This window comes from Alosa sapidissima, chromosome 15, assembly GCF_018492685.1.
Source record: "Alosa sapidissima isolate fAloSap1 chromosome 15, fAloSap1.pri, whole genome shotgun sequence".
NCBI lineage: Eukaryota > Metazoa > Chordata > Actinopteri > Clupeiformes > Clupeidae > Alosa > Alosa sapidissima.
In genome coordinates, this window is record NC_055971.1 from 23,890,580 (window position 1) to 23,905,151 (window position 14,572).

General features: G+C 40.4%; 1 protein-coding gene across 1 annotated transcript; it reads left to right on the top strand.

The window, feature by feature from the left end:
* Positions 1-376: 376 nt before the first annotated feature.
* LOC121683462 (interferon alpha-inducible protein 27-like protein 2A) lies at positions 377-13,679 on the top strand. The gene is made up of 4 exons (XM_042063096.1): positions 377-407; positions 10,613-10,780; positions 13,016-13,059; positions 13,668-13,679. Exons 1-4 carry the CDS (start codon positions 377-379, stop codon positions 13,677-13,679), a joined length of 255 nt encoding a protein of 84 aa, XP_041919030.1.
* Positions 13,680-14,572: the final 893 nt, after the last annotated feature.

Here is a 14,572-nt window from a genome sequence, read left to right on the forward strand (position 1 = left end):
GGGGTGTGTGTATGTTTGCTTATATTTTCACATGAGTGTGTATGAGAATGTGTATGCATGCATGTGTGCTCATGTGTGTGTTTTGAGTGCATTTGCAGGAGTGCATATGTACATGAGTGTGTGTGTGTGTGTGTGTGCGTGCATTTGTGTGTCTACCATGGGCCCCTCCCAGAGGACTGACAGGGCTTGCTGAGAGGGCCGAGGGCTGGCAGAGGGATTGTATCTTAGCCTGAAGGGAAGTGAGGAAGTTTTCACTCTAACACACACACACACACTCTTCCCTCTAGTGAAACACTCCCTCTCCTGTACACATACAGACTGAGAGGCTTCATTACTGTTGGAATGCCACATGCTTTTAGCTGCATTTATGGATACCATGTTATTGTCCCTCTGGAGTAAGCGGACAGGTAGCTACTTGACTTGATTCAAGATAAGTTTGTTTGCAAAACATATAAGGTTTTGCATGCCTTGCCCTACTAGTTGGTTAATTCATGGAACAGTTTGAGGCTTCGGTATGTTGGAAGTGATTCAGGCAGACCCTCTACCTCATCCATCTCCTCTTCAAAGAATGTGCACATATTTCCAAACTTTTTTTTCTGTGGTGATTAATGTAAAAATAAAGTGTCAAAGTAAGGTTTATAAGTGCAAAAATAAAGTTATTCTGCTGTCACAATGTACCTGGTTGAAAAGAATTATATTGATCACTTAAAACAGCGTGGTAATTAAAGTCACTATTTACCACAGGGACATGTGACATCCATTAACAAGACTTGCATTAAGAAGTCCTGTTTGTGTGAGTGAGTACCCCTGTAAGTAATTACTTTGTGCTCACGAGTCTCAGTGACAGAAAGTATTGCTCATAAAAGCTGCTTGGTTTTGATGAAGTCAGTCCCATGAGATCATTGGCCCTCTAATGTGTTTCCAGGAGTTCCACCAATAGATTTCATCAGCAGTCTGTTAAATTAAATTATATGATATATTTAATATCTGTCACATATTATACATTCCTTCATGTTTTCCACATTCTTTCCACTCGATGGTTTATTGCAATTGGACTTCAGCAGCTGTAACATCACTTTCAAACTAAATTGTGTGAAAAAATGTGAACATCTCACTCATTTTTATTGAATTAATTTTTTAATACTCCCACCATCAATTCCACCTAGACCTTTTAAATGTAATAGCTATGTCTGGCTTCATACACAGTCCTAATTTGTTTAAGTGTTGAAGAAATAGTCTTTACAGAAAATACTTCATGATGCCTTGAGAGAGAAAAATATGACATAGCATTTGTTAAATAGCTGACCATGTCTTGCAAGGAATTGAATCTTGTGCTCTGAAATAGCGTTTCTCTTCCACAGACAATATACAGTAGACATACATACTAGTTAATCCAAAGCTAACCCTTTAATTAGCCTTTTTTATGGCCATCCTCTGACCAGTCAGTAAAGACCTGTAAGCCCCATTCACGCACAGCAGTGTGGGTCTACTGTTATGTTTCCATGGAGACACAAAGGTTCAGAGAGTCCACACCGAAGACAGAGGTTGTGGAGAATTGATGACTGAGCCGCAGTTGAGGTCAGTTTTGGGCAAGGGAATAGTCGCATTACCAACCCAGCATAGAATTTCACATATGGGAAACTGGTTGGGGAGACCAACTTTACATGCAAACAACTTGCAAGTCGCAGCCAACTAGGCAGCAGGCCATACAATGTAGTAAAGTGCATGTGTTACAGGACAAAAATGAGTCATGCAAGGGTCACAAGTTTAAAATAGTCTCAGATGTCATTATTTTCATGGTTCTGCTTGCTGCTGCAAACCATCCAAATACTTCCTATAATAGTCTTTAATGAATACGTTTTATGTCCATTTTAAGTGGCTTTTCTCCATTAAATACTATTAATTTAACACACACACACAAGGGAAATGTTTATCAGATTTTCCGTAACAAAATGCTAACAGAATTATGTCACTTCAAGTGGTTTTCTTTCTCTGCCTTTATAGAACTACATCATAACACACAGGGGTAAATGCTTCCATCTAGTGGTCATTAAAGAAATATTTTAAAACAAAAAAACTTGGAAGCAAATGTTTCAGCTTACCAGTAACCAGACAAGAGGTACTACTGTATACATTGCTGATCAGCCTATCGATTGGGTGGTGGTAACCAAGAGCATCCTAAAAGATAAGAGCAAGTCAAATAGCAGCTATAATGAATCTCTTAATTGTTCTTACAGGTCTGGGAGTTCAAGGGGTACAAGTCAAAGAGCACCTATCATTCATCTATTAATTTTTCTTACAACCCAGGGTGCCCAGGGACTGCAGACAGAAATCAGCTTTTAGCTAAATCTGGAACTAAGCATCTCCTCCCTTTATGTGATTACTGTATTTTGTACATGGTCCCTGAAATAAATAAATAAAACAAGTAAGTCAAAGATAAGAGCAAGTCAAATAGCAGTGGGTAGAGAGTGCTGTTGGAGCTTGAAAGAAACTGGGAAGGAATGAACACTGGATTTCTCACACAATTTGTCTTCAAAAACGCCTGGTAAGACTTAATTAAGCACACTGTTAATTTTCACAACACCAAGAGGTGGTTATCATGCCTTTATTTTAATGGGCAAATGTACATGCTAAAACACTTAGACGTATTTTGTACTTAGACGCATTTTGGCATCTAGCCTTCTTCAGGAAGTTAACAAAGAGTGATGAGGTGTGGTGAAGTGAGTCAGTGAGTCATGTGGTGAGTCAGGCGATATGTGTGTGTTAGACAGCAGGTGCAGACATTCAAACAATCAATCTAACATGTCAACCAGTTACAATCAATGTTCATTGAGTCAGTGGACCAGTGGCACAAGACAGTATAGGCAAGTGGCGTACACCACCAATGTATTGATATATTACAGTTTTTGCTCCTACTGCTACTGGAAGAGAGAGTAGGTCCACATATAAAAAAAAATCATTCTAAGATGATCAATTCTAATCATCTTTCTTTAAACAATAGCCTTGGGAGCAAATGTTTCAACTTACTGCCTTTATCAAAGTCAAAGTCAAAGTCTGCTTTATTGTCAATTTCTTCACATGCCAAGACATACAAAGAGATCGAAATTACGTTTCTCACTATCCCACGGTGAAGACAAGACATATTTTACTAATTAAGTCCACAGACAAACATAACATTCAAGTAAACAATAAAAAGTAAATAAGAAGGCACATACAATGAAGAAATAAGAGCAGCAAAATTGGGTTGAAATTGTGCAATTGTGCATAGACAGTCAATATAATAGTGCAAAGTCAGGCCAATATGGCTGAGGTAGTTCTGTTTGACCTAAGTAAGCAAGTGGCATAGTGGTGCAAGTTATGTAAGAGCAGCAGAAGTGTTGTGTTTTCAGGACAACAGGACAACAACAACAAGTTGCAAAGTGTGCCAAGTGGAGTAGTGCAAGGCAGCCATTGTGGGTCCAAAGTCCAGGATGTTATGTAGCTGAGGGTGGAGGGGGGAGAGGGGGAGAGAGTTCAGCATCCTAACAGCCTGGTGTATGAAGCTGTTGGTGAGTCTGGTGGTGCGGGAGCGCAGGCTTCTGTACCTCTTCCCAGAGGGCAGTAGATCAAACAAATTGTGAGTGGGGTGACTTGCATCACTCACAATTGTGGTCGCCTTGCGGGTGAGGTGGGTGGTGTAAATGTCTTTCAGGGAGGGGAGTGAAGCACCAATAATCCTTCCAGCTGTGTTCACTATGCGCTGCAGGGCTTTCCTGTTGTATTCAGTGCAGCATGGGAGTTCAAAGATCTAAAAAGCCTGTTGAATAATTTCTTAATAACTAGATGTACCGCAGAGCGGTCCAAAATATGACCGCCGCCCAGTCCAGCACATTTTTTCCACAAAAATAAGTCACGCTGAAAGGCATATATGATTCTAGTCTCACTGATTTGCATTATGCACACTCAATTCTCATGGTATCTGCTAGACAACAAGTACCAAAACATGATTAGTTCATAGATTTCCCATGTAAAATACATTTTATACAACCCCACCCCCATCTTGCCTGTTCATAATTCTGAGAAATTCTTGAATTGTGTGCATGTGTGCATGTACATGTTTATGTTTATGTGTGTCTGGGTGTGTGTGTGCTTGTGCTTGTGTGTGTGCCTGTGTATGTGCCTGTTTGTGTGTGCATGCATGCGTACATATGTCTACTGTGTGAGTATGTGTCATAAGTATGATTACTGTGTATGTGTGTGCATGTGTATCTGTTTATGCACATGTGTGCATATGGAATGGGTTAACATGACCCCTGGGGGCAAACATACGCAAAGAAATGGTCATCCTAGGCCCTACGGTTCTCAATATATTCACAGAAAACTCTGTTGGTGTACGGTCACTAAATGTACACATAAATTAATTTATTGTATGGCCCCCCATGAACGAAAGTCCACGAAACTTGGCATGCATTCGGAGGGTGTCATAATGATCCTACACATTCAATTTCGTGCAGTTTTGACCATGTCAGCCAGAGATATTGTGATTAAAACACCTAATTTTTTGCTTTTTCATTTTTAACTAGGTGGCGCTATACATTAAATGAGTGGTTATGGAATGGGTTGACATGGCCCCTTAAGATCAACATAAAAAAGGTGGTCCTCCTAAACCCTAAGGTTCTCGGGATATTCACAGAAAACTGTGTCTGCCCTACCCTCCTTTCGGGGGTCCAGTCCAGCGGGGGGGCTACAGATCAAAATGAAAAATGATGGGTCCATGCTATCCATGTGGGGTTACATGCCCACCAAGTTTTGTGTACCCCGGTCTTTCAGTGTTCCGGGAATCCTTGACGGAAAATTTGCCATGCGAAAAAGGAAAAAAAAAATCTGACTAAACCTATATGACCGCCGGGTCCAAGGGAGGTCCTCAGAGATGTGGACACCCAGAAACTTGAAGCTGGTGACACGCTCCACCTCAGTCCCGCTGATGAGGATGAGGCTGTGAAAAGTCTGCTCACCTACTGCATCACAGTGTGGTATTCCAGCTGCACCAATGCAGAAAAGAAGAATCTCCAGAGATAATTAACTCCGCACAAAGGATCGTTGGCTACCCACTCCCTTCCATGCAACAGAGCTAAAAATATTGCAAAGGATCATTCTCACCCCGGTTTCCACCTGTTTGACCTGTTGCCCTCTAGAAGAAGCTTCAGATGCATTACGGCGTGGACAAACAGACTCAGGGACAGCTTCTTTCCAGAGCCATATTCACCCACCCTTGTCTGCCTGGCCTGCCCTATTAAACTTCCTCTTTTACATATACGCTATCGTTCAAAAGTTTGGGTTCACCCAGACAATTTCATGTTTTCCATGAAAGCACACTTTTATTCATCAAATGAGTTGCAAAATGAATAGAACATTATTTAGAAAATATAACCGCAAGCGGTGATTTACGGGGTCCGAGCAAAACGAACATGAGGTAGCATAGCTTTTTAGTTTTACATATGCTTTGATTGTTTGGGCCCAATTGTTCAAAAGAAACGCGATTGGATTTCGGTTATCGGATTTCAGTTACCGGATTTCGGCTATCGGATTGGATCAAATCTTGAAAATGGCTTGTTCAAAGGGAAACAAGGATCCTGAAATTGGATTAGATCACATAATCTATTCTTGATTTTGATCTGGATAAAACCTTCACTTTGTGTTGTTCAAAACTTTTGAGTTGGATTGGAATAAATTTGATGCATAAAATTAGGATTACCCTGTGCTGTAACGTTATAGTGTGCTAACCTCCACAACCTAATAGTATTCTAACAATACCCTATTCTAGTGTGCTAACCTCCACAACCCAACAGTATTCTAACAGTAGTATTCTAGTGCGCTAATCTCCACAACTCAATAGTATTCTAACAATACTCTATTCTACAGGACTATGCTATCTGTTAATGGAAGGCAGTGTTTCCCACAGAATGGAATTGTATTTGTGGTGGTAGGTGAAGGGGGGTGGGGGTGGGTTCTGTGTTGGAGTCAATAAGATGAACAGCCTATAATTATGCAGTTATACTTGCCATGCACGACAAGTCCTGACAAGTAGCTGTAACGTTATAGTGTGCTAACCTCCACAACCCAACAGTATTCTTAACAGTATTCTATTCTAGTATGCTAACCTCCACAACCCAGCTGAAGGAACTGTAGGGGGCGATGTGGGTCGAGGTAGAGTGAGTGTGTGGCGAGCAGGCAGAGCCTCGGTCAGAAGGCTAAATGGTATGAAGTGATGACACGGAGATGGCAGGTTTCGGTGCAACACAAGTGAACTTTGAGTTTCAATTCATCTGTTCTTTTGTTCTTTACTTGTATGTGTGCTGCATCAAAGAGGAAACAAATAGAAAATGGAGTAATCAGTGAAATGGGGTAAATCAGTACAGATCCCAACTCACAAACAAACCAATTGACATTTGAACAATAAACTAAAATCATATGGCTATATAAGGTACAACTAAACAATACTTGACATCCCAAGTCAACCAACATCACCTAACCAACAAACAAAGACCTTAACTTTACACATGATGGCAGAGCTACTCTACAAACTGATAAACATCACAAAAGTCATAGTGAGGGTCATTAAAGTGATGACTTGCGTTAACTCAAAGACGCACACAAAGCAGGACACACTGGAGTGCTGGGTTGAGATGAACAAAAGAGTGAACTGAGGGCGAGCAAACAATTTATCCTGGTCTGAGCCCCTGCTCCGGAGCTACAGGGTTTCCCAGCAGGTAAACTGGGTGTGGTTAGGTTAGATCCTGCAATTTCTCCACAGCACTTTCACCACAAGCCCTCCTTACACTGACAGACTTTGGAAAGATTTGCAAAGATTTGGAAAAGATTTTTGAAAGATTACAGTCTCAGACCCTCTCACATCTAAAGACAAGTAGTAGAGTTTTAAGTTACAGACTATGATTTTGCAATGACTAGGGATCTTGCAGGGTCACTATTTACAAGACTGCAACACGATTCCTTTAAATTATTACCCATCGTGCAATAGATAAACAGGAACTGAAAATTATAGCCTACTAAACTCAAAGTCGTATTTTCGTGTTTCTGCAGCATTGTTTCATGCGTGACATCCTTAACCGATACAGAGTTGTTCTGTCAAGTGGAACAACACACTTGCCGACTAAATATGTATAAGAAATGACAAATATTATAAGAATAACAAATAATTATAGGCTACAGCTGTGTCGGAGTCAATAAGAAAAACAGCCTATAATTATACAGTTACACTACAAGTCCATATTGACAAGTAGCTGTAATGTAATAGTGTGTTAACCTCCACAACCCAACAGCATTCTATTGTAGTATGCTAACATCCACAACCCAACAGTATTCTAACACTAATGCTTCAAGTGGGATTTGAACTCTCAACCTAAGGATCACCAGTACAAGGCATTATCTCACTGAGCCACTGTCAATCCTACATGTTGGCCAGTCACATTCACATGGTGAAAATGTGTATTGGTAAACACACAACAAGAAAAACTCTAAGCATACATTTGACAATAAAATGAAGGGCTTTCCTAAAAGAGTACACCTGAAAACTTTTTGAAATTCTGGGGCAATAAGACATTTGTAGAGAAGAATACTAATGGATGAAATATAAATATGATAGACTTTATGATGAAGGAAAAATAGTAAACAAAGAAGTTCCCCTGAATGTCATAGAGTGTCTCGGCATTGTGATTCTTGACAACTGATGAGTGTGAATGTTGATTGGCTGATGTCATTCAGGTGCTGTTCAATGGTGTGAATCTTCAATAACCAATAGCATGTGCAGCTTGATCCTGAAGTTCTAATGGGGATTCAAACACTCAACCTAAGAAACACCAGTACAAGGCATTATCCCACTGAGCCACTAACAATCATACACATTGGGCAGTCACATTCAAATGGTGAAAACGTGTGTTGGTAAACACACAAGAAAAACTCCAAGCATACATTTGACAATACAATGAAGGGCTTTCCTAAAACAGTACACCTGAAATCTTTTTGAAATTCTGGGGCAATTAGACATTTGTAGAGAAGAACACTAATGGATGAAATATAAATATGATAGACTTAATGATGAAGGAAAAATAATGAACAAAGAAGTTCCCCTAAATGTCAGAGTGTCTCGGCGTTCTGATTCTTGGCAACTAATGACTGTGTATGTTGATTGCCTGATGTCATTCAGGTGCTATTCAATGGTGTGAATCTTCAGTAACCAATAGCATGTGCAGCTTGATCCTGAAGTTCTAATGGGAATTCGAACACTCAACCTAAGAAACACCAGTACAAGGCATTATCCCACTGAGCCACTAACAATCATACACATTGGGCAGTCACATTCACATGTGAAAATGTGTGTTGGTAAACACACAAGAAAAACTCCAAGCATACATTTGACAATAAAATGAAGGGCTTTCCTGAAAGAGTACACCTGAAATCTTTTTGAAATTCTGGGGCAATTAGACATTTGTAGAGAAGAACACTAATGGATGAAATATAAATATGATAGACTTAATGATGAAGGAAAAATAATGAACAAAGAAGTTCCCCTAAATGTCAGAGTGTCTTGTGTTCTGATTCTTGGCAACTAATGACTGTGTATGTTGATTGCCTGATGTCATTCAGGTGCTGTTCAATCTTCAATAACCAATAGCATGTGCAGCTTGATCCTGAAGTTCTAATGGGGATTCGAACACTCAACCTAAGAAACACCAGTACAAGGCATTATCCCACTGAGCCACTAACAATCATACACATTGGGCAGTCACATTCACATGTGAAAATGTGTGTTGGTAAACACAAGAAAAACTCCAAGCATACATTTGACAATAAAATGAAGGGCTTTCCTAAAACAGTACACCTGAAATCTTTTTGAAATTCTGGGGCAATTAGACATTTGTAGAGAAGAACATTAATGGATGAAATATAAATATGATAGACTTAATGATGAAGGAAAAATAGTGAACAAAGAAGTTCCCCTAAATGTCAGAGTGTCTCGGCATTCTGATTCTTGGCAACTAATGACTGTGTATGTTGATTGCCTGATGTCATTCAGGTGCTGTTCAATGATGTGAATCTTCAATAACCAATAGTATTCGAGCTAGAGCCTAAAGCACTACCAGGGATTCGAACTCTCAACCTAACAAACATCAGCACTAGGCATTATCCCACTGAGCCACTGACAATCCTACATATTTGGCAGTCACATTCACATGGTGAAAAGGTGTGTTGGCAAACACACAACATCAAGAAAATTCCTAGCATACATTTGACAATAGAATTAAGGGCTTTATAAAAAAGAGTACAGATCTGAAAATGTGCACTGTTAATGGTATCCACATAATGATGGTTGTATGGTTGTTCACCAAGGAAAAAAAATTACTCATATAGGAATATAGGTGATATAGGAGAAATGGGCTGAGTGGTCGAACTTTATTGGTCTTTATCTCTGAAATGGAAAAACATATCCAAATTCTTTTGATAACTTTTGTGAGGCTTTGTCTAAACATTGTCTGTGAGAATTTTGGTGAAGATTTGATAATTTTTGAAGTATGTGAAACTTTTTATGATGTTTGGCTTTTCTCTGAAATTGTGGCAAAAGTAAACATTTTTAGAGCATAAGACCAGGGTGAAAAAGATGCATCTAAATGTAGAGATTAATATGATGAAAGAATTTTGAGTCTAGGTCAATCTGGTAAGGAGAAATAAGCATTTTTGACAAGAGCGCCACCTTTGGGTGCAGTACCCCAAATTTTGGGTTATGGGTAGTGGGGGGTACTGGTAACAATACTTGAAAATGTTTAGTTTCTAGGACTTACGGTTTATAGGAATATAGGTGATCTAGGAAAAATGGCCTAAGTGGTCTAACTTTATTAGCCTATATCTCTGAAATGGAACAAAATATCAAAATTCTGATCCATAACTTTTGTGAGGCTTGGTCTAAACATTGTCTGTGAGAATTTTGGTGAAGATTTGATTATTTTTGAAGAGTGTGAAACTTTTTATAATGTTTGGCTTTTCCATGAAATTGTGTCAAAAATAAACATTTTTAGACCATAAGACCAGGGCCAAAAAGATGCATCTGAGTTTAGAGATTAATATTATGAAAGAATTTTGAGTCTAGGTCAATCTGGTAAGGAGAAATTAGCATAATTAACTTTTTTTTCCAACAGCGCCACCTTTGGGTGCAGTACCCCAAATTTTGGGTTATGGGCAGAGGGGGGTACTGGTAACCATACCTGAAAATTTGAAGAGTTTTGGAGTTACGGTTTAGGCAGCAGTATGACTTTTACAGAATTTTGGCCAAAAATGAACGGTACAGAAACAATAGGGGTCCTGCAGCTACGCTGCTCGGACCCCTAATAATGATTTTTATTTGAAATAATAATTTTGTTTTGCTTTCGTCAAAGAATTTGCAGCAATTACAGCCTTGCAGACCTTTGGCATTCAAGCTGTCAATTTGTTGAGGTAATCTGAAGAAATGTCACCCCACGCTTCCTGAAGCACCTCCCACAAGTTGGATTGGCTTGATGAACACTTAAATACAGTAGGCCTAATGTCTGATTTAAATGTGAGTTTTGTCTGTGGTTTGTAGTTGGAGCTGTTACTATTGCCGCGACACCTGTAGCTCTGACAGCCATTGGTTTCACGGCGGCTGGCATCTCGGCAGGCTCTGTCGCCACCAGCATGATGTCAGCGGCCGCTTTCTTAAATGGAGGTGGAGTCGCAGCCGGGAGCTTAGTGGCTGTGCTCCAGTCTGCAGGTGAGAAACCTATAAAAATTACTGCTTTTTTTTTCATTCTCACAACTTCTTACTTCTCTGCACCATGCCTCTATTTCGGGGATGCAGTTCCACAGGTTTCCATTCAATCCAAGCGGTCTGCTTTCCCCGAAAAGGGGGCGGGGACGTGGTGCAGCAAATTTAAAAGGATACCAGGCAAGCCTGATGCTTTTTCTCTACGAAGCTCCCCCTACCGTCTGTACGCGTGCGAGCCATCGCTCGGTCTGAAGCTCTTTTCCTTTTTTTTGCATCTTCCGTCAAGGGTTTTCGCATGCTTTTTCTCCGGCTCTGCCATTTTACACACGTTTGCAACAATTGCTAGCGTTTCGTTAGCCTGCCTCTGTGCTGGGGATGCAGGATGTAAACTGATCCTGCTTCTCGCGATGTCTGAGACTTTGTGAGACTGAAGGTCGGCGGGTAGATACACTGAACTTGCAAGTGGGATATTCTTCCTACAGGCAGTAGGGGCGGGCGAGAGAGCCTTCATTCACCCTGTAGCCTAATGAGTCACTTAACCATATACTGACTTACGAAGATGATTAAATAACACGAAAACGTTGCCTGGTGTCCCTTTAAAGTTCCCGGATGTGCCACTGGTCTAGCATATTTTGACTTTAATCACAAATTGGTGGTATGCAGGACTTCCAGCTACTGTTTGGAGAAGATATTTCCTCTCAATTTATGGAAGTGGGGAATTTTTCTGAAGCCAGAAATCATCAAAGGATCCAAGAACCTCACCAAGACACCCATGTTGGACTCTTGATTTCCGAACACCACTTTATGATCTGCGGCCATATGCAACGCATTTTGGGCCCTTATCGGGCATCTATTTCGGGCAGAACTGCGTGTGTGCAAGGCTTCACAACACCGACCTCGCTCCAGCGGCGAGATCACAACCCATGATTGGTACCGTGTATTCACAACACATCACATGATTGGCACAATGTATTCACATGTTGCCTGTTGGCCACGGAAGGTGCTGAGATGTGGATACACTACCCCAGTGCACTGTAGACAATCACATAAATACGCCAGTCCAGTACGTAGGCTACATGTTTTTATATTTTGCCAGAACTTCCTGATGTTTAGACATGATTGTTACAATTCATGTATGGATTTTTTTTTTTTTAAATAATGAGGAACAAATGTAATGCCTTTAGTATATTGCTTTTTATGAATGTCAGCTGTATTGTTTCAAACTAGATTGTGGATTTTATCCAAACATTATAATGCTTTTTGACACTGTCTTGCAGGTTTGAAATAAAATATGTTGAACCTTGAGTTGTTGTCTAAATGTATTGGTGTAAAATAATTTCTAAATGAATTAATTTTGTTTTGTAGTCATAGGTGTTAAATGTTATTTTGGTGAGCGTACAAACCTAACAGTGTTGCATAATTTCTGCATAAGAGTAGTTGTACTCTCAAAATCTGTATTTCTTTATATTTTGGAGATAATATTTATCTTTAAAGTGGTACATTTTACCTTATCAGGTGCTGAAAGGACACTGAATCAGAGTTTTCATTTTATTATTTCAGTGTTGCAGAAGTTACTATTACGGGTGTTGAAGTTACTCAAAGTAGTGTCAAATGATGCCTCTGAAAGAGTGCATTTGAAAACTTGTGGTGTTAGAAATTGAACTGTATGATAGTGTAATAAAAAACCTAAGGACATTTATCCTGCAGAGGAGTTGCTGATTATATCTCGTGACAATGCTGTAATACACTGTAATCTTGTGTAATTTGTAATGTGTTGCATGGATGTGCGCTGGTGTGCGTTTCTGTGGATGAGAGAAGCAGGGTGTAGCTATGCACCCGCCCATATCACTGTTGAAAAAGCTCTTAAAACATATAAACAACTCGCCATAGATTTCTGACTAGGTTTCTCTTGGTCAGTGGCGTAATGCGTTTTAGGTAGTGTATGATAGCGATTTTTAGATAATGCGCTAGCCCCCCCCTTAGGTCGTTCATTGCCACACCCCTTAGCGCATTGCTCAATAAAAGAGCGCATGGCGAAAAACTTGAGTGTACGATAGGAATAAGCTTTGCGTCATGATGATTATATGCTTTGCGCTGCGCTTTAGATCATGATAGGGCCCACTGAGTAAAACGTATTCATATCTAACCGTGATGTTAAGAAAGCAATTTCCTTACATTTTGTTTTTTGTTTGTTTTTCTTTTATGTGTGTTAATGCGTGTTTGGGTTCCTGCCTGGCACAGGAGCAGTTGGGTTGTCTGCAGCAGGTGCACCGTGGGAACTGCAGGTATACTCTTTTGATCCCGTGAGGGAAATTTGGTCTCTGCATTTATCCCAATCCGTGAATTAGTGAAACACACACAGCACACAGTGTGGTGAAGCAAACACTAATCCCGGCGCAGTGAGCTGCCTGTATCAACAGCGGCGCTCGGGGAGCAGTGAGGGGTTAGGTGCCTTGCTCAAGGGCACTTCAGCCGTGCCTACTGGTCGGGGTTCGAACCGGCAACCCTCCGGTTACAGGTCCGAAGTGCTAACCAGTAGGCCACGGCTGCCCCAAGGTGGTACTATAGGGGCTATTGTGGGCGGACTCCTGGCTGTAGGTGCAAACCATAAAAAAACTCCCAACAATGGCTATGCGGGAAGCAGAACAGCGGGAAGCAATGACAATAATGGAGATGACCCTGAAGAGTCTGACAACCCTGATGAGTCTTTAGATCCTGATGAGTCTGAAGATGAACAGATGAATGTATTAAGCTCTGAGATTGAATCCACAAAAAAACAATAACATAACAAAATATCATGCACTGGAAAATCATTCAAATCTGTAACTAGAATCACTGAGCACTACTGAGTGGGAATCTTTATGGGTGTCTATGATTAAATTTGTTATTTTAGTATAACAACTGAGAACATGCAGTTTAATGAGCAGTAGGAGTTCATTCATCCTCCATCAAAATTACCAGAACTGATCTGGTGATAGTAGCTTTTGCTATGCAAAATATGCACACAGCTCTGAGCTCACAAATATGGAGAGAATGGTACCACAGCAAAACTTAACAATATGTACAGTAATGCATTTTAGGAAGTGTACGATAGCGATTTTTAGATAACGCGCTAGACCCTCCTTAGGTCGTTAATTGCCACACCCCTTGGCGCGTTGCTCAATAAAAAAGAGACGTGCAAGATAGGAATACACTTTGCGTTGGGATAATAATCCGCTTTCCACCAGGTTTTGCGTCACGAAAATAGGGCCCATACGTGTCAAGGACTTTGAGAGGTTGTATTTGTCTTTTGGCATACTTAGATATGAGGTTAATTTACATGCATGATTAAAAGCCAAATAGCTTTTTTTCAAGTTTGTGATGTGTTTTGGTGACGTTCCGAATAAGTGTGACATTACAGTAGGGATGCTATGGAATCACCACTCTTGGATCACAGATGTCCCTAAAAACTATTTTTATTTAACAGATGGCTTTGTCAAACAGCTAAAAAAACAATTCACAGAATTGGGTGTTTCGGCAACTTTTGCTGTCCTTAAATATGGCTCGATGGTGTTTTAAGCCCCCAACGTCGTCTTCCAGGCAGCGCTGCCACCCTAACCTTAACCCATGCCTAACCCTAGCGCCTTCCAGCCAGCGCTGCCTTGAAGACAACGTTGGGGGCATAAAACACCAAGAAACTTGAATATGACAAAATCAACCCCTGTAAAAAATCATTCACAATCTGGGGGTCGTTTCTAGAAAGGTTAGCAACGACGTTGCTTAACCACCATGGTACGACGCAACTTGCGACCAAACAAC

What these genes read in the sequence shown, in the direction of transcription:
- LOC121683462 (XM_042063096.1), top strand. Translation starts at nt 377, where the DNA reads ATGTTATTGTCCCTCTGGAGTAAGCGGACAG. An exon ending in CCTCTGGAGTAAGCGGACAG is followed by an intron (nt 408 to 10,612) that starts GTAGCTACTTGA and finishes TGTGGTTTGTAG; the next exon opens with TTGGAGCTGTTACTATTGCC. An exon ending in GGCTGTGCTCCAGTCTGCAG is followed by an intron (nt 10,781 to 13,015) that starts GTGAGAAACCTA and finishes TGCCTGGCACAG; the next exon opens with GAGCAGTTGGGTTGTCTGCA.